Source organism: Megalobrama amblycephala, linkage group LG18, assembly GCF_018812025.1.
Source record: "Megalobrama amblycephala isolate DHTTF-2021 linkage group LG18, ASM1881202v1, whole genome shotgun sequence".
Classification (NCBI taxonomy): Eukaryota; Metazoa; Chordata; class Actinopteri; order Cypriniformes; family Xenocyprididae; genus Megalobrama; species Megalobrama amblycephala.
The window spans coordinates 1,183,567-1,209,299 of record NC_063061.1 but is presented as its reverse complement, the minus strand read 5'-3'; the positions used below and the strand labels follow the sequence as shown (position 1 = coordinate 1,209,299).

Below are 25,733 nucleotides of genomic sequence, written 5' to 3'. Positions count from 1 at the left end.
GATTATTAGTTGGTATATTGCTAATACTTGCAATATATTGTTTAAATATGTTTATAATTCAGTGTATAATACATTCTATTTTTGTAATACTTTAATATCATAATGAGGACGCTAAAAAGCATAACCCATAAAGCTAAATGATGTCAAGTTGTCATGACAAAGACACTGACAGGTTTTGATGTATTGCTTTATGTCAAGTTGTCATAACTCGGACATCTCAAACAATGTCATCTTTGCATTAAAAATGACATAATTGAGCGAATGACACTTAATGACAGTTGTCATAAACATTCATAAAACCTCCTTCATATTCATGACACGTGTCATGTCAAGATTATGAAGGTGTCATGTCAGTCTTATGCACACCCCTTCAAGTAAAGTGTTACCAATAAGAATTAATAAAGTATAATAATAATAGACACTCTTAGTTTAAATGTATTACATTTTTAGCTTAAATAATGTCATTCCATTTAGTTACAATCATTACAGTTGCACCACCTGACTTTTGCAACTAATTATACATTGAATAGGCTTGTACTTGGATGCCTGTATCAACTTTTGCCTTTGCTAAAAAGTTCATATATATATATATATATATATATATATATATATATATATATATATATATATATATATATATATATATATATTTTTTAATACAATAATTTTCAGTTTTCCTAGTTTTACATTGGTTGTACCACCTGACAAAGTGTACCCTACCCATACTTGAAAGTAGCTATTTTTATCAGTATTCGAGAGAGATGCATTATCATGCTTACTGTTATTACCTTTTCACTTCATAATAAAATAACCCATGTTAGAAGTTGTGCCACCCTGACATTTGAGAACATACAAATTGCCAGACAAAGGTTTTCAACTATCTCAACAGCTTTAAAACTACTGATATTTATAAAATTAATTTATAGGAAAGGTTTCAAATATAAACTTATGCAATAGTATTTTATTTTGAATTTACTATTATTAAAACAGTTTTAAATAGTTCATTTGCATGGACGGTTGCACCAAACTCAATAGGTTTTATAGATTAAAGCGATGCAAGTCATGAATTTATCAAATTAAAAGGAATAATGCACTTGCACACAAAAATATGCATGTCATGTCATTGACCCATATGGCAATGTTAATGTATTTGGTATTGGCAGTCTAGATCTGCTACACTGTTGCTGTTGATTATTGCTGCTGCTGCAGAGCAAGTATGGACACACAGACACACTACTGTGAGCATGTATGCTGCTGCTATAGACATAAATCTCTCAATAAATCAAGAATAAGACAAGACAATAAAGCCAACACACACACTGAGAGTACGAAAACATGTTGCTGCATCAATAGACATAGATAATCCTCATACAGAGACAATAAGACAAAAGGACAATACAACCCTCCAAACAAGCAGATCTATCTCCAAGACATACGTACTGCTGCTGCTCAGAAGAGTCATGAGAACCGGATGTTTGCTATCTATGTTTGCCTGCTTTGCCGAATGGCTTAACATCAAATGGATTGCCTTGAGTGTATCTAGGCTAGCGAAGCCCAGAATTATTTAACTAGTGACTCTAGCAATGTGAACCTGGGTGCCATACCCTTAGATTTGTTGTACCACACCATTGACCTAGATGGATCAAATGTATCTAATTAGAATGCACTCTATGTGCGGATTTGACACGTTGCAAGCTGATAGAAATGGAAAATAACCCCAGACAACCACCAGAGCAAGCATGCCTGCAATTATTTATATTTTGCCATTTTCGAACAGCATCCACAAGCACAGCCATGTGACAAACAGCATATCGCAGAATAACAAGCAAACGTGAACTTTATTCATGAACAATACGGAATTTCACTTAAAACATTTTCTCACGCAAGCTACATTTGCCTGTAACTTCACAGCAAGGTTGTCTTCCTTTTGTTGTTGTTATTATTGACTCAAAATGCATCATCTCATGCTAGCTTTGCTTATGTTTTATTATTTCTTGCATCTTGTATGATTTTGAACAGGTGTATTTACTGATACTGCTATAAACTCGAAATGCATATTCTCATGCTTGCTTGCTTATATGCTTAATTACACACTCCTTGTATCATACACAACTGTAAAACATTAAAATTGGTTTGAACAGGTGTATTTACTGCTGCTGCTGCTGCTATCAACTCAAAATGAATATTCTCATGCTAGTTTTGCTTATGCTTAATTATTTTCTCCTTTCATCATACGTAACTTGTAAACATCAAAGATGATTTTAAATGTGTATTTACTGCTGCTGCTATCAACTAAAAATGCTTACTCATGCTAGCTTGCTTATATGCCTAATTATCCACTCTGTGTAACAACGCAACTTGTAAAACATCAAACATGATTTTGAATATAATGCAGACCATGCAACATTGTTTAGTGTTTTGAAATAGTAAAAGAGTCTTTTCACTTATCATAAGCAATTGAATTTCAGAGAAACTGAACCAGACTATTTAAATGGTGAGCAAGCAATCTCATTGGCTGCAGAATCCGCAAAAAGCCAAATCAGCTCGTGCTATTTATGTGATTGCTTGCAGATTGCATGTAAAGGACCTATCAGCCTGGGCCCTTTACATATATATATATATATATATATATATATTTTTTTTTTTTTTTTTTTCTGTAAATAAATAAATAATTGTTACCTTTCAATCAAAGTGAGTTAAAGAAGCATAGTTTTCAAAGCACAAGGAGACACAAAGCTTAACCCACTGATCTACAAGAACAATTTGCAAGTCTCAAAGTAACTATTTTTCCTTCGTACTGTTTCTAGAATAAAAAAATGATGATGCTGTCTCACGAGACTGTCCCATGGCACATCTGCTGCTTCATTATTACCATAATAAGCCATTTCCCCCTCCATCCTCTCCATAGTCAAAGGAGAAGAAGAAAACTATGGCAGTGGCACACAGCTTGTTTGTGTGAGCATGTAAAGACACGTATCTCAAAGTCAGGCCAAATTTTCAGTTCCTCACTACCTGTGCTTCACATTTCAAGACAAATTTGAAATCTTTTATAGCATCCTAAAATGGTTTCTATGCTCTCAACTACATTGGAGCATGGAAGCAGGCATGGGTTGGAGAAAACTGGAAAGAAAAAGCAAGCAAGAATGGAACCAATATGGATGGATTTGCATGTTGAGCATTTGGCCAGACTTACAGCTTGAGAACTCCAGGGGACATGAATGTTCATCCATTGGAAAGTTATTCAGTTTAAGCTGGCACTCTGCATCAATGGTCAACCTAAAGAAAGAAATTGCCTTAATTAAATTTCTCTTTATAAGCCACTTCATTAGCATACCCATAACACAACATTCATAATCTACAGTGCTAGAATGCATGATATACTGTACATGGCACAACAGTAAAACGAATGACAAAACATGCCGCTGAGAGTTGGCATCAAACGCAATTATGGCAGGCGTGCTTCATAATTGTTATAACTGGATAAATGCTTTCTGGAAGAATGTAATCAGCCTAGAATGGCATAATGAATCAATTAAAGAAGTCAGGGTGAACATTAAACCGATATCACTTGTTAAGTGTTTTTATTACAAAATCTACCCAGATAGCAAGGTGATATTGAAACAATGTTTAGTTTTCCTCCAAACCATCATTTTGTTTGAGATTGACGTTTCAGTGTTTAAAGTATGCTGGATCGGCATTGAAAATTTGATGAAAGCCAACAGCACACATGGGTGATGCAAATGACATGGAATTAGCATTGATTTGTAGCTTATGAACACAAGATCATGCGACTATGTATCTCTAGATGGCTTTTGCAGTGGATTATTAAAGACTTTTGAAACTTAATCATCATCTTTTTGTTCTTCCTTCAACCTTGTGTGACATTTTGAACCTTCATGATTTTAGCAAGTCGGTAAAGCTGTTAAAAATCCCCATCGTGGTTTGAAATGCCCACTGATTGTGAAATGCCCATTTTGGTTCTGCATATACTTCTCAGTAGTCTATTAGATGCTTCTGCTTTAGAGAGAAAACAGGAGCATCCTATAAAGAAGTCTTGTTTGTTGAACCGCCTGAAATACGATTTCTCTGGCACAATTTCAAATGGTGCATCTACTCAATATTTCTCTCCTCCTTCGTTTTACTAGCTTGTTTTTCTGTTTATTGATTTTGTATTCTTGCTGACTGTGATACATTAATTTTAATGTGATTATTGTTATTGTATTGTATATATTTTTCTACATAATTAACGTGCATCTTGCTTTAGTAAGATTTATTAGGAATGTCTTGATGTTCCAGCAACATTTAGCAGATTGCTTGAAGAGTAATGGCAGATGCATGAGCAAAACTATTAGACTTTATACATAGCCCATGTGTTGCATCTATAACTCAATTAAAATATTATAGTATATATAAATATATAATCAAATAGTATATTTTTAATCACTTTCATTTTAATAAAATGAATGCCTAAAAAAAAGAAAGATAATTCACAGACTACAATAAAACGCAAATGGCCAATAGATCAGGCAAGTTTTTGTCAGGTTCATGCTCATCAAAAATGGTCAAAAGGACAGTTAAAGGACACCTTTTGACATTCTTTAAAAAGAAGAGAACAGAAGGTATGTTGACAGTCTTTCAGGACATTCGCTTGACACAAAATTAGAAAGAATAAGTACATAAGGTACTTTGATTCAATAAGAGATGTTGTCAAGTTATTGAAAAGTAATGCAATCACCAAGGTGGTAATGCACACATGCATATGTTAGGTAAATGTGTGTGTTTATTTCCAAAATAGTCATGTTTTAGTCCCTAAAGCAAGGGCAGATTAAGGTCTACACAAGCCTTTATTTTCTAGAGCTATTCAGGTGAGGTGATTCAATCTTTTCTGGCCCGTTGTCAGGGGCGAATTCAGGATCACCGCTGACAGAAATAAATACTGGTTATATAAGGGGATTTTAAATTATGCACCATTTATCATCTGTAATGCCACGAGGTAACCACTAGATGGCTGTATAGCCCTATATATAAATATATAAACATGGCTGCGTATTCTCTACAATGGTGGATGAAGTACACAAATCAAGTACTTGAGTAGAAGTACAGATATCCTAATAAAATATTACTAGTAAAAATCGAGAAGTACTTAAGTATGAAAAGTACTGACTGATGAATGTTTATTTATTTTGCAATTTTATATACTCCATCCTACTGCTCAAAATACATGTAGAGGGAGGGGGTATAATGTACTAGACACACAGATAGAGATAGATCTGACATCAGTGTCAATTATTATGAATTTTCAAGTAGCCAGCATTAGTCAATAAGGAAGATTATGCAGACATTTTATTTTATTACCAAAACGTGTTATACGCTGATAATTTCTGGTAAGTCAATTATCAGTGAAAATAAAATAATGTGCAATCAAGTGAAAATAATACAATATACCATAATAGTAGGCCTATAAAAAACAAAATGTGTGTAAATATATGTTAAATAAACATATATTTAAACACAATATAAAAACAGACCTCACACAGGGCAAAATGTGTTAACATTTTAAAAGCACAGTATGTAATTTTAGCCACTAGAGGTCGCTTATTCAAAACAATAACAAAGTCATCTTGATGATGCAGTGCATGGGCGTGGAATCACAGGAGTTGTCTTTTTCACCTCCACAGCCGATGGAAATCAATCCGATGGGACTCAGGTAGAAATTATGTTCACAGATGAGCTAATGTAATAAAGTTTTATTAATGTTACTGAAGTATGAAGCAGGGTGGGGCAGAGATACGTGGGAGAGGAGCGAGGTCGGTGCAGTGAATGCTAATAGCCATGTTTCCACTGTCGGGCCAAAAGTGAGCGTGCTAGTGCACATTTCCACTGTCACTTCCAGGGCTTGATCGGGCCTCGTCGGGGCTTCCACGGGGCCAATGGGTTTTGGCCCGCTGAATACCTTGGTCTAAAGAGGGCCAACTGGGGCTTGAGGAGTGGTCATGAACAAAGGCAGAGTTTATTTAGTCAGGAGACGGTCAAAACCGCTGCTCATTTCTCATGTTATCATATCAGGCTACCAGCTGACTTCAACATTTAAGACATTTAAAACAATTTTCAGCTCAAAACTCACATTTAGACACCAGCGAGTGTCTAAAATAACTTTAGAATTCGATCCGATGGGGATTCTGATTACTGCATGGGGCAGAAATATATTTATACGCGATGCTATGGCTACTAACCATTACGGTAATAAATACACATATGGAAAATACCAGAGACCATTTAAGAATAAAGACAAATCATATATGATTTATATGATAGTGCATTTATTTGGTTTCATCTGTCTCTTCCATGTGCCTTTGTTGATACCGGATCTGCATATGTCATAAATAAATTACATATCAACTCACATATCTCCTGTTTTTTGTCTGTGAACTTCCTCTGTTGCTCTGACTAAAAGGATAAAAGTATACTGAGATGGGAGTGATTGCTCAAACCTCCTCAGATAGCATAATTTTGTGAAAGATTAAGAAAAAAAAGCTAATTCTTTCTGAAGAAATGTGACGTAAACATATGATATTTTATCAATATTTTTCTAATGATATTTTATCAATATATATATATATTTAACTTAAAAGCCTTAATGTGGTTTTGTACATTCCTGGGATCACAAATAAATGGAAGCAGTTGCGACTGAACAAGTATGTGAGTGATAAATACCAGTTTGATTCAGAATGACTGATGTGCACTCCTGACACAAAGTAATATATTACCGTCACTGTAACATTTTTTTCTTGTTAATTATTGATGCATGGAGAATTGATTCTATAAATAAAGAACAAATGTTCGCTTCTGCTATGTTTATTTTGTGATCTAGCTAGTTTTCAGTCAGCTTGTGAAATGGTGGGGTTGCAATGACAGCGTTGTATGGCGGTGTGTTAGGCCTCCTGCCTCCATCTTCACTGAACTTGAACATTTGATCACTATAATTCACATTATTTTATTTTATTCAATTCTAGTTTAATTTAATTCAACACAAAAAGTGACCTGTTTGAATACAGGTTACTTTATTTGTCTAATTAAATTGTGGGTTAACACAGGCTGTTTCAAGTGATCAAAAGAATTTGAGTTTGTTGAATGTTATGTTGTTTAACGTTACACATTAGTTTAGTGGCTGGCAGGAGGCACTTGTTGCACATTGCAGTAAGCTAGATAGATATTAGAATTTCATATTATTAAAACCTGGATGACTATGTTGATAAATGAAATGCAATTAATGTTAAAATACACTATATGGTAGAGAAAATGCTGTATTACTGTTATTACAAAATAATAATAATAAAGTGTTAGCCACTTGACAAAATAGGGTTGTCTCCTAGGCATAATACAAACATGAGTCTTGTGGTAAATCAAGAAAACAAAAGATTCAAGATTAGATTAGAAAACTTTATTTCTGTTCATAAAGATCCAAACAGTTGCTCACCTGTCTAATAAAACACATGCAAGATCGGCCTCTCTCTCTAGTTCAAATTTGTCGCAAAGTTCTCTCCATCTTGGAAATTCCACACCAACATTGATCCTCGTTTTACCTCTCTCTGGTCCCAAAATAATCTTGGGCTGTCATTGTCGAGGTGGATACTTCTGATGTCAGGGTAGGCGCGGTCCTGTCTCAGCGGTCCCCTATGGATGGGAGGGTACATCCCTGTGCCTACTTCTCCCATCAACTGGCAGTCAGTTTGACTTTGGTAGAGTGGTGCCACTGGTTGGCGTTGTCAGTGCAACCCTTTTTGGTTTGGTACTATCCTCCCTAGGGGAGTGGTGGTGTGGTCCCTTTCCTGGGCATCGAACGGCGAGTGGAGGAGGCTGATCGTCAGTGTGAAGTGCCAAGGGAGTGTCCTGTTGGTCAACTATTTGTGCCGGTGGCACTGTACCCTGAAGTCCATCAGTAGGGAAACTCATCCAAGCTGACCTATCACCCAGGAATTCTGAGATTTTGGTGGCCCTCCATGGGCCCGGGCATGTGTTGGCTTGCTCTACTTGTGCCCAGAACAAGACAAGTTGGTCTGCTCCAGCCCCTACCCATTCCCTCTTGCCCTTGGTCATATTTGGCCCTTGATTTTCTCACTGGCTTTCCATCCTCGAGACATAACACTGTGATCCTGACAGTGGTGGACCATTTCTCTAAAGCCCAAAGTATACTTCAGCCATCCACGTCCGCTGAATTTCTTCATCAGGAGGGTTTACGGATGTCCACACACCCTGTCCGTGTGAAGCCCATTTTTTGAGAATGTGCGGACGATGCGCGTACAAAAGCACATGCGCAAAAAGGACAGTTTTGTATTGCCATTTTGTTTCCCTGTTTTGTTTTCTTTTGTGCATTTTCCTCTGTTGATCTCGCCAGGTTTTCTCTCTGCACCCGTCTGGTATTCAGCTCACTGGTCCCGTTTTCCCACTCCAGTCTCTCGCCTCTCATCAGTGTGCAATCTCGCCGCTGCCCCTCCCCCTCTGCCTGGTGCCCCAGCTGTTCTCCCGCTGCCTAAGCTTTGCGCTCTACTTCACCATATAAGTAGACGGACTTCCAGCGTTCTCTGGATCTGTTTGCCTGTTGGTTTCTGCTGGATCTGTTCATCTGTTTGCTTTCACTGCCTATATTTTGGTTTAAACTGTTGTTTGAGCCTGCAACTGAATCCCGTCTTGATTTCCTGACATGGGTCATTTGATTCACTTGCACATTTTCATTTAATGGGGTTATCTTTGGTGACAGAACCCGCTGCAAACGATAGCAAATAATTGTGCTCCATCACGAATGTGCTAAACAAACAAGAGTAGCTAGACGCTACAACTACTACTTTCGCAATTTTTCAGGAAGCACAGTTTCCATGGTTTCTATGAAAGTAAAATGGATATGATGCCATCGACAGGGAGGCTTAAACAGCCTTGAACTCAGAGGTGGGATTTTGAGCCCAAACTGTTGAAAACAGGTACATTTTGATGGAGTAATGATACAGGAACAACTATCATTCAAACTTTAATGAATAGGAGACAAGCAATCTCTGGATGAAATGGGGAAGCATGACAGAATGACGATAACAGCAGCGGTTAGACAAAACTGTGCTGTGAATGAGTCAGAGTGGGTGGATTTAGATGAAAATGAGAGTGAAGACCATATGGAGAAATGAAAGGGAAATGAAAAATCAGGGGAGAAACGAGAAAACTCCTTTGAAAAAGCTGCAACAAGGAAAGTCAAAATGGTGATGAATAAATCTGAAGCAAGGAATGGTAAACGATTTGTAAAGAGGATGATAAATTTAAGTTAATACATAGATTTAGTGAAGAAAAATGTTTGCATGCCATGAGCCCAGTGAAGTTGACTGCAATATAAAAAAATCAAGTAGGTGAGGTAAAAATTGCCAAATTTTTGAGAGATTTGAGATCTGCAAAAAAAATGCTTTTCTTACTTAGATTTTTTGTCTTGTTTCCAGTCCAAATATCAAACAATTTTAAATCAAGAAGTATTTTCTAGACAAGTAAAAATGATTGTTGTTTTCAGAAAAAAATAAGTCAAAATTAAGTGAGTTTTTTGCTTAAAACAAGCAAAATAATCTGCCAATGGGGTAAGCAAAATAATCTTGTTTTTGCTTACCCATTTGGCAGATTATTTTGCTCACTTAATAACTCACTTAATTTTCACTTATTTTTTCTGAACACAAGACAATAATTTTAAATTGTCTACAAAATGCTTCTTGATTTAAGAATTTTTAGATATTTGGACTAGAAACAAGACAAAAACAAAAAACAGTGTGGGAATTTACTAATCATTTGTAATAATTAAGAACTTGTGGGATAAAAAGAAGTAGGTAAACATAAAGTGACAGGTGCTACCTGTGTGGAGAGGAGCTACAACTGTATTTAACTGTATACACATCGATGTTACTATGGATGTAATAAAATCAGCTCTGAAAGGAAAGAAACTGAAGGATGCCTAAAGATTACATTCCATTAGAGAAGGAATAAGACGAGACAGTGGAAGTATACTGTTGGAGTTTGAGGAAGAAACTCTTTTATAGCTGGGATTTGGACTCTACTCAAGGATCTCAAATGCTCTCATACTAAGCTGTGCTCAGGTGACTCACACTAGGACAGGCATCTCGAAAGTTTGTCATCACTCAGATGTTGCGTAGAGTTTCCTCGAAAGGGAACGTCTCAGTTACGACTGTAACCAGAGAAGGGAACCAGGCGCTGCGTCGCCTTGCCATAGTTACTGCATGCCCGTGAGTGCCAATCAGTTCTGGGCATCCTTTATAGCTTCCGTGGTATGCTGTCAAGTGCCAGAGGTGACGTTGCACCAATGACAATGGAGTTTGTTGAGTATGTGCTACAGACGCAGTCAAGCAGGAGCATTATCATAGCATCGTCACTCTGACGCAGCATCTCGTTCCCTTCTCAGGGAACCATGGCTACAGTCATAACCAAGGCGTTATCCTAGCCATAATAAAACCGGGAAAGTAGCAGGCAATTCCAACAAGTTACAGGCCAATTACGTCACAAATAAGGACTATTACCTCAGAGAAAATTTAGGAAAGGACGGGGAACAATGGATCCAGTTGTTTGTTTTGGGAAAAAAAATTATAAAAGTCCAAATTAGCAAGGAATCAGTAATGGAATTATTCTTGGATGTAGAAAAGGTTTAGGATATGGTATGGAAAGAGGGATTGCTGATTAACACTCTGAGGTCTGAAAACGCGCCGGCGCGTTTTGCAGGTTTTTTTTCACATTGCAGCAAAACAGACTTAAAATACTCCGTCATTTTTTGTCATAGAGACATAAGTAATATATCAATTGAAACTATAGAATATCTTCTTTTATTTGTATACACTCAGAGTAAAAACACAATGTTGTGCTTTTTGTAAAATAAAGAAAACTAACATGATGCGTGATTTCTCCTCTCCCTCTGAACGAAGTCCAATCTGATAGTTCTCAGAAAATGAACTGTAACTTAGTGAATACTAATCACAGAAAAATTAAACTTATGTCTAAAAAAACGTTAAGATGTCAGGTTTTAAATCATGTAAGTCAAATCGAAAACAAACCTTCTGTGTTTATGTAATCTGTATGAAAAGAGAGCTATTCAGACGCAAATTCAGAGGCAATACATGCATTCATCGTCTCAATCGTGTATTTATTGTCTTGAAAAGTGTTTATCTGGATGTAAAAGTCATGGTTAGCGAGCTCTAGAAGACATGCAGTTAGTTCCTGTTTTCTTTTCTTCTAAAGATGAATTTTAGATGAGTTTTTGTTTCTTTAGCGCCCTCTGGCTGCAGTATGAATTGGAAACTTCATTCATGGAATAGCCTCTTCTTCTTTTAGATGAATTTGTGGACTAAAAATGCACAGAGAGCGCCCTCCGACTTCAAGGATGAATTGAAAACACCAGCGCTCATAGTAATGACAATGAATATTAAATAAATATAACTCCTCTGTATAGAAAATTGACATAAGCATATGAGAATCCAATATTTCTCCAAATGTGCATGCTTTTAAACTAAAAGCCTATATTCAGACTCTTTGCATCACAGAAATACATTATATTTTAAAGTATAATATAAAACCATTACTTTATATTGTAATAATATTTTTCTGTATGTTTCATATATCATGATGAGCTTGAGACATCACAGAAGGTTTTTTTCACAGCCTACCTGACTGAAATGCCTCATTAATATGCAAGTCATTTCAGCTCATTACTATGCAATTATTTTGTCTTCTCAGGTGAGAATGGCCCATTATTCAGTGGTGATTCACGCCTCCACGCATACTGTGCTTCTTGGCAAAAAGTGTCTTACAAAAACTAAATCAATATATTGATTTATATGAAGGAGTAGGCAGCATAATTTTTACATAATTTTGAAGCAAAAACTCTAGTTTACAACCTCCAATACCCTAAAGTATTGTAAACACAGATTTACTATACTTTTTTTGGCCTTATTTCAGTGACTTAAGTTTTTTGTTTTTTCAATAACCACGCATAAATGTTATTCCTTCAAAAACACAAACATGTACATACATGTTCCTCACATATTATTGTAGCCTAGTTTGTGCTGAATACAGTGTAATGACACTTTTTCCATTAATATGTTTATGAACAACTGAAAAAAGCACAAATGTCAGGGCATGTCAAAACTTCTCCAGGCCCCAAATCAGCCTCAGACTCCAGAGGGTTAAGCTAGATAAAATTTAAATAAAGGGAAGAGCTGTTCATTGGATTATTTTTTTGTTATATATATATATATATATATATATATATATATATATATATATATATATATATATATATATATATATATAAGTTTCACTGTTTGAGTATGGAAGTTTATAGATCAGCTGCAAATACTTTACTAAAGTAACTGGAAGTAATACAAATCAAGCTCTGAGAATATGATGTTGGGCTATAAAGTCCTCTCCAGGTATTGCAATCCAAGTGGAGATGGGTAAACTACCACTGAATTTAAGATATAAACAGCTGATGAGGAATTATTCGGCAAACCCAAAAGGACACAAAGAAGAAAAACACCCAACTGTGAAGGCCCTTAGACCATGTTGGGAAAGTAAGAAAGCAAAAAGGGAGAGTACTTTGTTTGGCAAATAAAATGGCAAAAGTAATGGGATTACACGAAAAAGGTATATTCCCACAATTCCTTATCTAGTGGTGCCATCATGGTTATTTCTCCCACTATTTTTAAATTTGCACATACAAAAAGAAATAAAGGGAAAGGAAATTAGACAAATATAGTTGATAAAGTACTATATTCACAGTTAAGTACTATATTCACAAATGGATCAAAGAAACCTAAAAATTGATAGAATGGCTTTGCTTTAATTATTCCAGATTTGATTTCAGATTTATTTAGACTACATCATATAGAAACAGGAGTCAGGTTTATGTGGATTCCAGCTCATATGGGCATTGAGGGGAATAAGATGGCAGACTCTCTGGCTAAACAAGCTTTGAAGCAGGAAAGATTTTTTTTTTTTTTTTTTTTTTTTTTTAATTAAAAGAAAAATGCAAATCTCTGGCCCACACTGCAGTACAGTAAGTGGCAGAAATGCACCTTAAAATGTTAGTTGCCACCCATAATTAAAAAAAAAAAGGCAGTCGACACAATGAAACAATTTCTCTGGATTTACATTGTTGGAAATATTTGGGATAATGTGAGTACACAAGTCAACAAAATATATAATATTGTTCTAGTGGTTTTTGGATATTTTAATGCAAATTTCTTACATATTGTGACTTTAAGAAGAACACTATGCAAACATACCAGTTTTAAATCATTTGAAACTGCTATGGCAGTGGTGAAGATGCATAGGCATTCATTTGTGTAAGCCATTGTAAGTCCACAAGACCATAAGTGGATATGAAGTGTGCCATTTGGGACAGGCCAGACTTGTGAACTCAGTGAATTGTTAACTGGAGACTCGCTCTGATCGGATCATTTGAATCAGTGAGTTGTTGACTTGAGAACAGATGCAATCGGAATGGTCCAATTCACTAATTCATTTTTCAGTGCGATTTGTGAACTGATTTACAGGTTGATTGAAAATAATCAGCTCGTTCATGAATCAGAAATAACAAGGAACAACACATTTTTATCAAATGTAGAGGAGCAAAAAAGTACAATATTAGTTTTTTTGTTTAAAAAAATATTTTTAGAATGACTTTAGAAAATGGCAGTAATGATTAAAGTATATAAACCCTTCAAAGTTCCTTTCAAAGGCATCATTCAGGTTGTTTGGTATGCAGGGAGTGTGTGTGTGTGTGTGTGTGTGTGTGTGTGTGTGTGTGTGTGTGTGTGTGTGTGTGTGTGTGTGTGTGTGTGTGTGTGTGTGTGTGTGTGTGTGTGAGAGAGAGAGAGAGAGAGAGAGTTTGGTGCAAAGTCATACAAGACTACAGTCATATACATATTACATTTATAAAGCTTATATTTTGGTAAATAAAAATGGTTTTAATGATTAGACAAATTTTGTAATCAATGTGTAATTGTTTTGTAACAACACTGTTTTTATTTATTTATTTATCTATTTATTCACTCTAACAATCCTATTTCTGGTTTATCATATTAACATTCATGAATGTGACTGTTGACCTGCTTTTAGGTGACATTATGCATTCTTTTACAGATTTCAGAGAACCCAAAAGAAAGGAGGCAGTAGTCTGATGTAAACGAGATATTTAAAATTTAAACCTCTGGGCCACCTGCAGTCATAATGACATCAGACTCCTGAAGCAAATTGCATATTTTTTTAAGGGTTGTAGTCCTTTTGTCCTTTTTATCCCACTTTAACTTTCTAATTTTTAGCATTGCTTGTTCTAAACTGTGTTAAAAACAATGTACTGGAAAACAACTACTGGAAAGGTGTTGTTTTTATTTTAAGTGATTTTCATCAAATTGTGTTCATTCAACAACAAGGATGTAGAATCTAGAATCATCCTCACAGTGTAACATTGATTTAATGACGATACCATTATTATTATTATTATTTTTTTTTTATTTCAACATGGTTTCAATATTAACCAAGGGTGCAAAACTGACACTGAACCAACATCACTTTGTAACTTTAATTCAATGCAGTTTGTTTTGATGTATTTACATTGACTTTCAGTGGTTGCTTGCTATCTGGGTATGCCCAATTTATGTATGAGAGGAATAATTCACAATTAAAAAGTATATTTACCTTAAAGTATACAGTATCCGCCCATCGTTCCATATCCGAAGCATCCGATTGGGTGTGGTGATCCAATGGGCATCTGCCTTCTTGGAGTTGCGGAAAAATGTGTCAGGGATCCAGATTTTTCCTACCATGTTGCTGTTGAGACGTAGAACTTTCATGGTGCTGTTGAACTTCAACCGCCTGTCATACCACGTCTGGGCGAAGAAGATGTCAATAGTATACTCCTAAAGAATTGTAAAGGGCAGACCATTCAGACATTCATGTAACTGACAAAGGCAAAACCAATTCTTGAGAGCATATCCCTTTGTCACAGTTAGAATGTAAGAATTCCACTTTATTTGGCCATTTTAGATAGGGACAGAGAAGAGAAAGAAATGGGATCAGGAAATGACAAGCCAGACTCAAACTTGCATTGGCCATTTTAAACAAGTTTGGCACGAAATAATCAAAACATAAACACTGAATAAATCTGTGTTAAGGCTTAATTCTTACTTGTGCAAATTCAAACACTGGGCAAACAGCATTATTGTCCAAGTTGCAGGAAACGGGGTCAACAATTTTGAAAATAGGAACTATTGATCTCACAAATTTGTTGATGTTGTTGATAAGTTTTTTGTGGCAGACCTGACTTGCTAAAAAGAGATAGTCTTCATCCCTCCTGGGGTGGTGCCACTCTTCTCTCTAGAAATATGGCACATAGTCTTAAGGCCTGTACACACCGGGTTGAATATCGCACGTGATTATCACCGACGTTTAACGTCTCATGACTAAACAAAGAGTGCCAATGTGAGTTTGCACACTGATGCGAAAAACGCCAGCCGTAAAAGCGGCATTTTTTTAAAAAACGCCTTGGGTTTGTTTTTTTGGTTTGACACACCGTGTTAAAAACTGGCAGACCAATGAGATTGGCGCTTTTGTTCATGTGCATGGAGCTGCTGAAGTTACAGTAAAACACGACTTGGTGGCGCTCAAGTACAAAACGGTCTTGCCGAGCACACATTGATACCAAGACGACGAAGAGGAAATAAGTAGACAAGGAAGACCCCTACAAACTATGGGTGCTCTGCCAGTTCTTGGCCACACCAATAGATGTGTATTATTTCTGTATTTTTACTGTTTGTTTGTTTTTTTTCTTTTACATTCAAGAAATATAGTTGAGAATGTCTATTTCATAAATATGTTATTTGCACTACCATTCACTTGCACTACTGTCATTGTGACTACCGTTTCTAACTACCATCTCTCATATGTCATGTATATGCCATATATACCATTTTATATCTGTATTTTTATCTTCTTTAACTTTACTAATATCATAAATATGTTTATTTCAGCACAAGCACCATATACTGTCAGGGAGTGAATTTGCATGTTCACTCTGCACATCGGCAGTAAAAATCGCTTGGGTATGAACACAAAAAAACGTCTCGAAAACGCTGGCGATAAGCACGTGCGATATTCTTCCAAGTGTGTACAGGCCTTTAGAGTTGGTACTTGACTAACTGGAGCCCAGGTCAGGAAGAAGACAGCTCTGTAGCTGCCTCACATCACAGAAATCATTTAAATCTCAGCACGTAGAGACACTTTCATCTAGATATCATAAGAGAGATATATGATAAGAGAAATCATGAGACTGTGTCTGTTCCCTAAACTTGTGTGTGTGTGTGTGTGTGTGTGTGTGTGTGTGTGTGTGTGTGTGTGTGTGTGTATATATATATATATATATATATATATATATATATATATATATATATATATATATATATAAAACTCCTGAACCCAATTAAGGGTAATTTAATTGATGTTCAACAAATAAAAAAAGAGATTTAATACAGATAAACAAATCATAAACCTCAGCCTACTGAATATTAGATCCCTTTCTACAAAAGCAGTTACACAGAAACCTGGTTAAAACCAGATTACAACATTATTTGAAATGAGTCTACCCCCCAAGATTACTGTTATAAACATGAGCCTTGTCTGAAAGGAAAAGGGGGAGGTATTGCTACAATTTATAGTAATAATTTCAGTATTTCTCAGAGGTCTGCTTTCAAGTTTAAATCTTTTGAAGTGATATTGCTTTTAGTGTTGTCAAAAGTACCGACTTCGGTACCTATCGGTACTGAAATTTTAAAAATGTGACGCTTTGAGTGCTGTTGAGCGGATTCGTAAACATCTTTGATTGGCCATTGTGTTGACGCACTCATCGGACATGCCTGGCTACAATGATCAACGCGTGGGAGCATTTGAAAGCACACGGAAGTGTTTGAATTTGAAAGCGTTTTGAAAGTGGGAGCGCGAGCGATTGAAAGCAGGCGTCTAACAGTGGACCGATCCGCGATAGACGCCTGCTTTCAAACGCTCCCGTGTGTATCTGTGTAAGCGCTTAGTGAAGAGATTAATTGATGACTATTTACAACGTTTTTACAGCGTTGATCATTGAAGCCTATCACAGACATATCCGATGAGCCGTGAAAACAACGGCCAATCAGAGATGTTTACGAATCCACTCAACAGCGCTCAAAGCGTCACATTTTTTAAATTTCAGTACCGACTAGGTACCGAAGTTGGTACTTTTGACAACATTAATTGCTTTATATATTGTCATGTAGTGTAAATGATAAATCTCTTTTGACATTTGTACTGGCTACTGTATACAGGCCATGAGAGCACCACCCAGACTTTATCAAAGAATTTGCTGATTTTCTATTGAGTTAGACAACATGTGTCAGGACACACTCACTGCCATAACCATTCTTTAGATTTAATATTGACACATGGAATCCATGTTGATGGCATTGCAATTCTGCAGCAAAACAAAGCAATGACATTTCAGATCATTATCTAGACTTGTGTATACTCCATTTAGCCAAGGCTGCAAAAGCAACTAGTTATAAAAAATAGAACTATCACTTCTTCCACTAAATATTACTTCATAAATAATATTCCTGAATTGTCTCAACTCCTCAGTTTACCAAAGAAATCACAGACTTTCTCTTTTCAAGCACTTTAGACACAGTTGCTCCTTTGTACTTGAAGATTAAGGAGAACAGTCAGACGCTGTGGTATAATGAATTCACTAGTGCCCTCAAGAGAGTAGCCCAGAAAATGAAGCCAGCTGGAAGAAGACAAAACTAGAGGTATTTTGCATTGCATGGAAGGATAGTATGTGTTGCTACATAAAGCCCTTAAAAACTGCTAGATTTGCTTACTTTTAGACTCAGAAGAAAACACCACAACCCTAGGTATTTATTTGATGCAGTGGCTTAAGAAATAAAGCATTAACATATTCAGACATTTCCCAACAGCACAGCAGTAATGACTTTATGAATTTCTTTACTCACAAGATTGATATTATCAGAGAGAAAATTATATCCATGCAACAGTCTACGACAGATACAGTGCACTATATACCCCTGAGGAATAATTCTATTCATTCTTTGCTATAGAGAAGGAAGAATGGTCTAAACTTGTTAAATCATCAAAATCAAAAACATGTTAGACCAGTGCTATATTTCAGCAGGACAAGGCACCATTACATCTATTCCCAGTCATTTCAGCAGCATTGCTAGATAAATTATGGGACCACTGGAGAAAAGCAGTACAGGACATCAGTATTTCCTGGTTGTTTGTGACTATGCAACACGGTACCCAGAAGCTTTCCCATTGTGCACCACCACAATGCCCAAAATCATACATGCCCTCATCCAGTTTTTCTCCAGGGTAGGCATCCCAGATGAGATTCTAACAGTCCAAGAAACAAATTTCACATCACATCTGATGAAACGGCTGGGTATCATTGCGCCAAAGACCAGTCCATATCACCCCAAGACTGTTGGCTTGGCTTGGTACAGATATTTGTTGCAGACATGGGGCGTGAATGGGACAAGTGGCTGTCTTTTACAGGGAGCATTGGACCTGGGCTGGGAGACCCCTGGTGGCTGTACTGAGGAGAGAGGGATCATCTAATTCATACTGGAGATGTGAGACTGGCTTGACAGCTATTGAGACCAAGCAAGGGAGAACCTGCAACAAGTAATTGAAGCCTCCATGAGTGAATGAAGCAGCCATTTGATGCCTACCCTATGCCTTAAATCGATTAACTCCTGGAAAGAATAGGACAATCCCTCTTTATCACCACACTGGACTTGTGCAAGGGGGACTGGCAGGTGCTTCCAGACCCTATATTGTCTTTAGGACTCCACTAGGCTTGTTCCAGTTCGTGATTTTACCTTTTGGCCTTCATGAGGTAACTGCCACCTTTCAGAGATTAATGGACACTGTTCTGCAGGGATGTGAATAATGGCCTGCTAAGTGGGACTGTTTTCTTAATCCCGCTCCTGCCCGCTCCTACTGAATTTCAGACCATTACCAGTACTGTTACAGCTTTTAGAATTTTTTTTTTTTTTTAAATTACAGAAACATTAGGGCAATGATAAACATTTAGAATAACAGAGATACAACATTGCGTTTGACCATTAGATAAAAGTAATGCTAGCACCACAAATGACAAACACATTCGGCCAGCTTTATATTAGCCTATTATATTAAACATACTTAAAGAATGAATTAAATAATGAATCACTTGACCTAGCCTGCTGTGGAGGAAGAGAATGTTACTTATCGACTGCAGTTAACTTCATTTGTTGACTCCTTTCTTGTTATGCAACAACAATCCTGCACTGTATGTTTTGACCGCCACTACCACCCACAGCAAAGGCAAAACCACCCGCTCTCGCAATATTTGCGTTGGGTCCGATGGGACCCCCAAAATCCCAATCCTAATCCAATCCAGCCTTCTAGTATTTCACAGCAGAATTTGTGCAAACTATCTAATGCATCTACAACAAGATCCATGCAGCAGGTCTGTTCTTAAATGTGGCAAAGTGCAAATGGGCTCAACAGGAAACTAGCTATTTGGGGTACCACCTGGGCAATGGCAAATTAAGGCCTCGGGTGGACAAAGTAGAGGCTATTAGATGCAATCCACAAGAAAAAGGGTTTGATCATTCCTGGGTCTTGCGGGCAGGCTGGTACTGATGATTTATCCCAAACTGCACCTGCTAACCAGTTTGTTGACCAGCACAGTGAAGAATCCAGTTCCGTGGACTGAAGAGTGCAAGAAGGCATTCACCCTGCTAAAAGAAAAGATGTGCTCCAGTCTGGTCCTCCAGAGTCCAGACTTTTCCAAACAAGAGTCTCCAAATGAAGTCTTCTCCTGGTTCAAGAAGATGCCTCGAATAAAGGAATTGGGGTGGTACTGGCCCAGGGACCCAAAGGAGAGGAAAAATGTCTCGGGTTACAAATGTAACCATGGTTCCCTGAGAAGGGGAAGAAGATACTGGGTCTGACGTCAATGCTATGGGGAACACCTCAGCGTGACTGCATCTGAAGTACGTGTGTACCACGGTAGGATATCCGGAACAAAGCAGAATTAGCTTCTGATTGGCTGAAGCAAGCTCTTCACAGGCATGCAGGAAGTATGGCAGGGCGACTGAGCATCTCAATCCCTTCTCAGGGAACCAAGGTTACAGTTGTAACTTGAGAGGTTCCCTTTTGAGGGCACTCCACTCTGCATCTGACATCAATGTTATGGCAAATGAAATACCCACTGCACCATACTGACAAATGCCTCTCCTAGTGTGAAGTCATTAAGAGCACAGTTTAGGATGAAAGTACTTCCAGTCCAGGTTCAGGCTAGTTATATAAGCACACTAGGGGTGTGCCCAGAGCCAATTACCTTATTCGGACATGCACGGATAATGACTTCAAAACGAATAACAAAAAACAAATAATTCTGCCGAATAATATTCAGCTGAGTTTCACAGAGTCACTCGTGTTTGCTGGATAAAATCACTACGCAATACGCAATGTGTGTGTGAAGTGAATAAGTGTAAACACTATGAATGAAATGAGCACAAATAAAATAGCTGTGTTGCTGTTGCCCCTCTGTGTGTCTCGCAGAAATCAGAGCTTGGCAATTACTACATCATACACATGTTCGACTATTTGACATTATTACGTCCTGTGACATATGTTTTTCTTTAGTGAGTTTCTTCGTTTTGGTGTTTGCTTGTTTTCCTTGTTTCTATTTCTTTCAGTTGTCTGCGCAGATTTTGGCCACCTGCTGCTGATTACTGAGCGACTGCTCCAAATTATCCGATTGGCTCGTAGTGGAGTAGCGTTAGGATATAAACGGTCCAAAATCAACTGAGAAACAGAGAGAGGGAAGACGATTCGCCTCGTTTTGTTTCGCCTCGTTTCGTGCCTTGTTTCTTTTAAACCTTTTCTCTTGTTTTGTGGATAGACAAGGGAGAAAGGTTAGTGTATTGTTTTTCTAGTTAGTTATCTTCTTCTTGTTACTCTGGGTCTGGAGACAGGTACATCAGCATCTCCCCTAACAATTTGTTTATTTAAATGATTTAAAGGTGCCCTAGAATCAAAAATTGAATTTACCTTGGCATAGTTGAATAACAAGAGTTCAGTACATGGAAAAGACATACATTGAGTTTCAAACTCCATTGCTTCCTCCTTCTTATGTAAATCTCATTTGTTTAAAAGACCTCCGGAAAACAGGCGAGTCTCAACATAACACCGACTGTTACGTAACAGTCGGGATCATTTATGAGAGGCCATTCAAGACATATTTCAAACTTACTCGCGCACACACTATCAAAGTATTCACACACGCTATCAAACTCTCTCTCATACACTACTATACGTCTCTCACACACTATCAAATCTTTCACACACACTATCAAACTCTCTCGCGCACACTATTAAAGTCTCTCGCGCATACTACCAAACACATTCGCACACACACTATCAAACTCTCTCGCATACTACTAAACACATTCGCACACACACTATCAAACTCTCTCACGCACACTATCAAACTCTTTCGTGAGAAATACCAATTCACTCACGGTCTGTACCTTCGGATAGTTTTCTCGTTTTTGTCTTCAAAACAGAAAAACTAAGAAACTGTTCATTTATCACATATTTTGTCATGTGGGGGGTTCCATATTTTTATTTTCGTTTTCATCACACTGTTCTAATTTGCTGAATGGAAACACAAAACCAGTATGAATGGCGGGAAATAAACGTCCCTTTACATTGATTGGTCAACATCAAACCGTGCCGTCATCAGTTCTATTCCTCAGTTTCGCACGCTGTTGTACGGCGTTCGATGCAAACTATCTCTTTCTCATCAAACCAGGGGCGAGGCAAGAAATGTTCAAACGGGTGGGCCTTCATAAAAACATTGTGGGCCAATTTGGCTATGACTCGATGAATTTGGAGATACGATGTTTCTGCAGGACAGCAGCAATATGAATTAATGTTTAGAATCTTTTAACTATAACGATACACTTCAAAACGCGAATTAGAACAAAGTGTGATGAAAACGAAAAAAAAAATATGAAAAAAAAAACCCCCACATGGAAGAATATGTGATAAATTAACAGTTTCTTAGTTTTTCTGTTTTGAAGACAAAAACGAGAAAACTATCGAAGGTACAGACCGTGAGTGAATTGGTAGGCTATTTCTCATGAAAGAGTTTGATAGTGTGCGCGAGAGAGTTTGATAATGTGTGAGAGAGAGTTTGATAGTGCGTGTGAATGAGTATGGTAGAGTATGAGAAACAGTTTGATAGTGTGTGCGCGAGTAAAGTTTGAAATATGTGTTGAATGGCCTCTCATAATCATTAATATTTACGCCCCCAATATTTGCATATGCCAGCCCATGTTCAAGGCATTACACAAGGGCAGCCAGTATTAACGTCTGGATCTGTGCACAGCTGAATCATCAGACTAGGTAAGCAAGCAAGAACAATAGCGAAAAATGGCAGATGGAGCGATAATAACTGACATGATCCATGATATCATGATATTTTTAGTGATATTTGTAAATTGTCTTTCTAAATGTTTCGTTAGCATGTTGCTAATGTACTGTTAAATGTGGTTAAAGTTACCATCGTTTATTACTGTATTCGCGGAGACAAGAGCGGTCGCTATTTTCATTTTTAAACACCTGCAGTCTGTATAATTCATAAACACAACTTCATTCTTTATAAATCTCTCCAACAGTGTGTAATGTTAGCTTTAGCCACGGAGCACAGCCTCAAACTCATTCAGAATCAAATGTAAACACCCAAATAAATACTATACTCACATGATCCGATTCATGCATGCAGCATGCATGACGGACATCTTGTAAAGATCCATTTGAAGGTTATATTAGCTGTGTGAACTTTGTTTATGCACTGTATAACTGCACTTTTAGTCAAGAGCTCGGGGGGCAGGGAGCGCGCGATTTTAAGGGGCCACACACTGAATCGGTGCATAGTTAATAATGCCCCAAATAGGCAGTTAAAAAAATGTATTAAAAAAAATCTATGGGGTATTTTGAGCTGAAACTTCACAGACACATTCAGGGGACACCTTGTATTTCATCTTGTGAAAGAATGTTCTACGGCACCTTTAAATCTTGTACGATATGATACACGAATGAATGGAATAAGCACAGCAAGATCACAAATCAAACAGTTCCATCTCTGCACGTCTCTCAGAAACCATACAATATGTAATAATATTTTTGAGTTAAAGAATTTTTTTTCATTATACAGCTGTCATAATTAACCCTTATTCATTCCTGTTTTTATTTTACTTTAACTTTAAAATGACACGTAATTAGCTTTAGTTGTGACGCGTGTATAAATTTAGCCCATGAATGATGATTATGCCCTTTATTGATTTTTTTTTTTCCTTCCCCAGAGCGGGATTAAATGTAATTCATGGCTTCTCAGAAATGGTCCTTAAGGGACATTTTGTCAATTTGTGGATTCTGGAGGAGGATCCTGATCTTCCAGCATCTGCTCCAGACCCACAGCTTCTACCTGAGCCATCTCAGCCCCTCGTCATGCCTCTCAGCACACATGCCTGTCACTGACACTGAGCCATTGCACATGCCTGTCACAGACATTTAGCTAGAGGTCTTATCTGTCCTGGAGCCAGCACCCAACACCCAGTCTATCCTGGGGCCACCACTCATTGAACTGTCTGTCCTCCACCGGCTCTACTATGGCCTTCTCCTCCACAGGCTCCACCATGGTGGTATTTACTGCTCTGCAGCGGGGATCTCTTCCCTTTCTGTGGGCCTGGACCTCCCTCCCATTAATGCTCTCGGTGAGCGAAGCCCACCTTGACTGTCTTTGTGGTTTTGCTTGTGGGCAATGGTTGAATGAAGTGGTCAGATTAAATATTTTAACATTTTCAGTTTAAGCAGAATGAATCAGAACAAAGGCACAATTTAATTAAACTAAGACATACATCTTATTTCCCTGCTATTCTATCCTGGAAATACTAGAGAGGGCACTTGTCTATGTTAATATGATTGTTGTTATTCTTCTAAATAAGATTATATTATACAACATGCATCACTATGCTAAAAGACACTATAAATCTTAAGCATTAAAAAAAAACAAAAAAAACATCCGAAATAGATATAAAATTCTAGATGACAATTTAGAATTTTAGGGATTCCCAGTAATAGCAAATTATTTGGTATATTTCTCTAATCTTACTAATCAAAAATGTCATAAAATACAGACAATCATAAATAAAATGTATTCTGCAAAGATTGGACACTGAAGGCACCTGTTGAAGTAAAATGTAATAAACAATGTAACAAAAATGTAATAAACATTTAAACAATTTAAAAATGTAATAAACATTTTGTTAAAAAAAATGTACAAAAGCTGGGGCAGTACCCTTTTAAAAGGTACAACTTTGTATCAAAAGAGTGCATATTAGTATATCAAAGGTAGATTTAAGAACCTTTTTTTTTTCTGAGAGTGTACAAAATAAAAAGCATTTTCTGATGGACATCACAAATCTGTTGGTGAAAGAAACACTATAATATAAATATAAATATATATATATATATATATATATATATATATATATATATATATATATATTTTTTTTTTTTTTCATAAAAGAATTTGTCATTAGAGCATAACTCTTACCATGTTGATGGCATTTACTGGGCCAATACTGTTGACAAACATGTCTGTATGGATCACGGTTGGTTTGACTGTAAAGAGCAGTGGAGAGAAACAAGGAGAATGTAAAATTAGTTCATTTATCTCAGAGTACATTTAAAAGAGGTTTATTAAGGCAATCACAATGGATTAAGTTTGCACCCCTCCTCCTCCTCATTTAAAACAAACTTCTGCATGTGAAACGTTTTGCTTGTACCTGCTATCTTTCTTTAAAAAACATGTCACTTGATTTGGTATTTTGTCTAATTCAATAAAATTTATATCACATAGGAATCTTGCTAAGATTTGCAAAAATATTAAACATATTAATAGCTACACAAATGTAGTTCAGGCACATTCATTATCTTCACTGAACGTAACAAAATGAAATATAAAAAATAACACTGCCTCTTTTCGTTTTCATTTAAAAAAAATATTAAACATATTAATATATGGTTCAAGCAATATGTGCATATGCACTTTGATTATCTTCACTGTAATACAATGAAATAAAGGCTACCATAAAACACAACCAGTGTAAATGTCAGTTTTAATGATCAAAAATAGCCTTTATATAAGTAAAAGTATAAGAAGCTATACAATAAGAAATAAAGCAAAAAATTCAGTCAAACATACAAAGTCAGTGCTCTAGTAGGCTACAACGGTAAAGTTAAATAGCCTAAATATATGAAACTTCACTTTGCCCTCTGCAAAAACGATTTGCCAGGAAACTAATTATAGATTCATGAGACCAAAAATTGCACATTAGATATAAACAAGACGAATTTTAATGTAGTTCCAAACGTAGGTTCGGGAGGAGCCTAAACATTCATCATCAGTCAATCATCATTACGAGCGTATATAAGCAGCAGTCACTGCGTCATCCCAGCGACAATTCTTCCAGCATCCCTCCTCCTCCCCATCTCCTCCTCTATTTCTCTTATTGTTCCTCTACGCAGTACTGTTA

At 36.8% G+C, this 25,733-nt stretch overlaps 1 protein-coding gene across 4 annotated transcripts in view; it reads right to left on the bottom strand.

Moving 5' to 3' along the window:
• gabrg2 (gamma-aminobutyric acid type A receptor subunit gamma2) overlaps positions 1–25,733 on the bottom strand; it is a 96,129-nt gene that overhangs the window by 43,368 nt on the left and 27,028 nt on the right. For all 4 annotated transcript variants that reach the window (XM_048166396.1, XM_048166397.1, XM_048166399.1 and 1 more), the window contains exons 3-5: positions 24,752–24,819; positions 14,728–14,948; positions 3,194–3,276 (exon numbers count right to left, since the gene is read on the bottom strand). In XM_048166396.1, the coding sequence (XP_048022353.1) occupies positions 3,194–3,276; positions 14,728–14,948; positions 24,752–24,819 (372 nt within the window). The remainder of the gene's footprint in view (positions 1–3,193; positions 3,277–14,727; positions 14,949–24,751; positions 24,820–25,733) is intronic.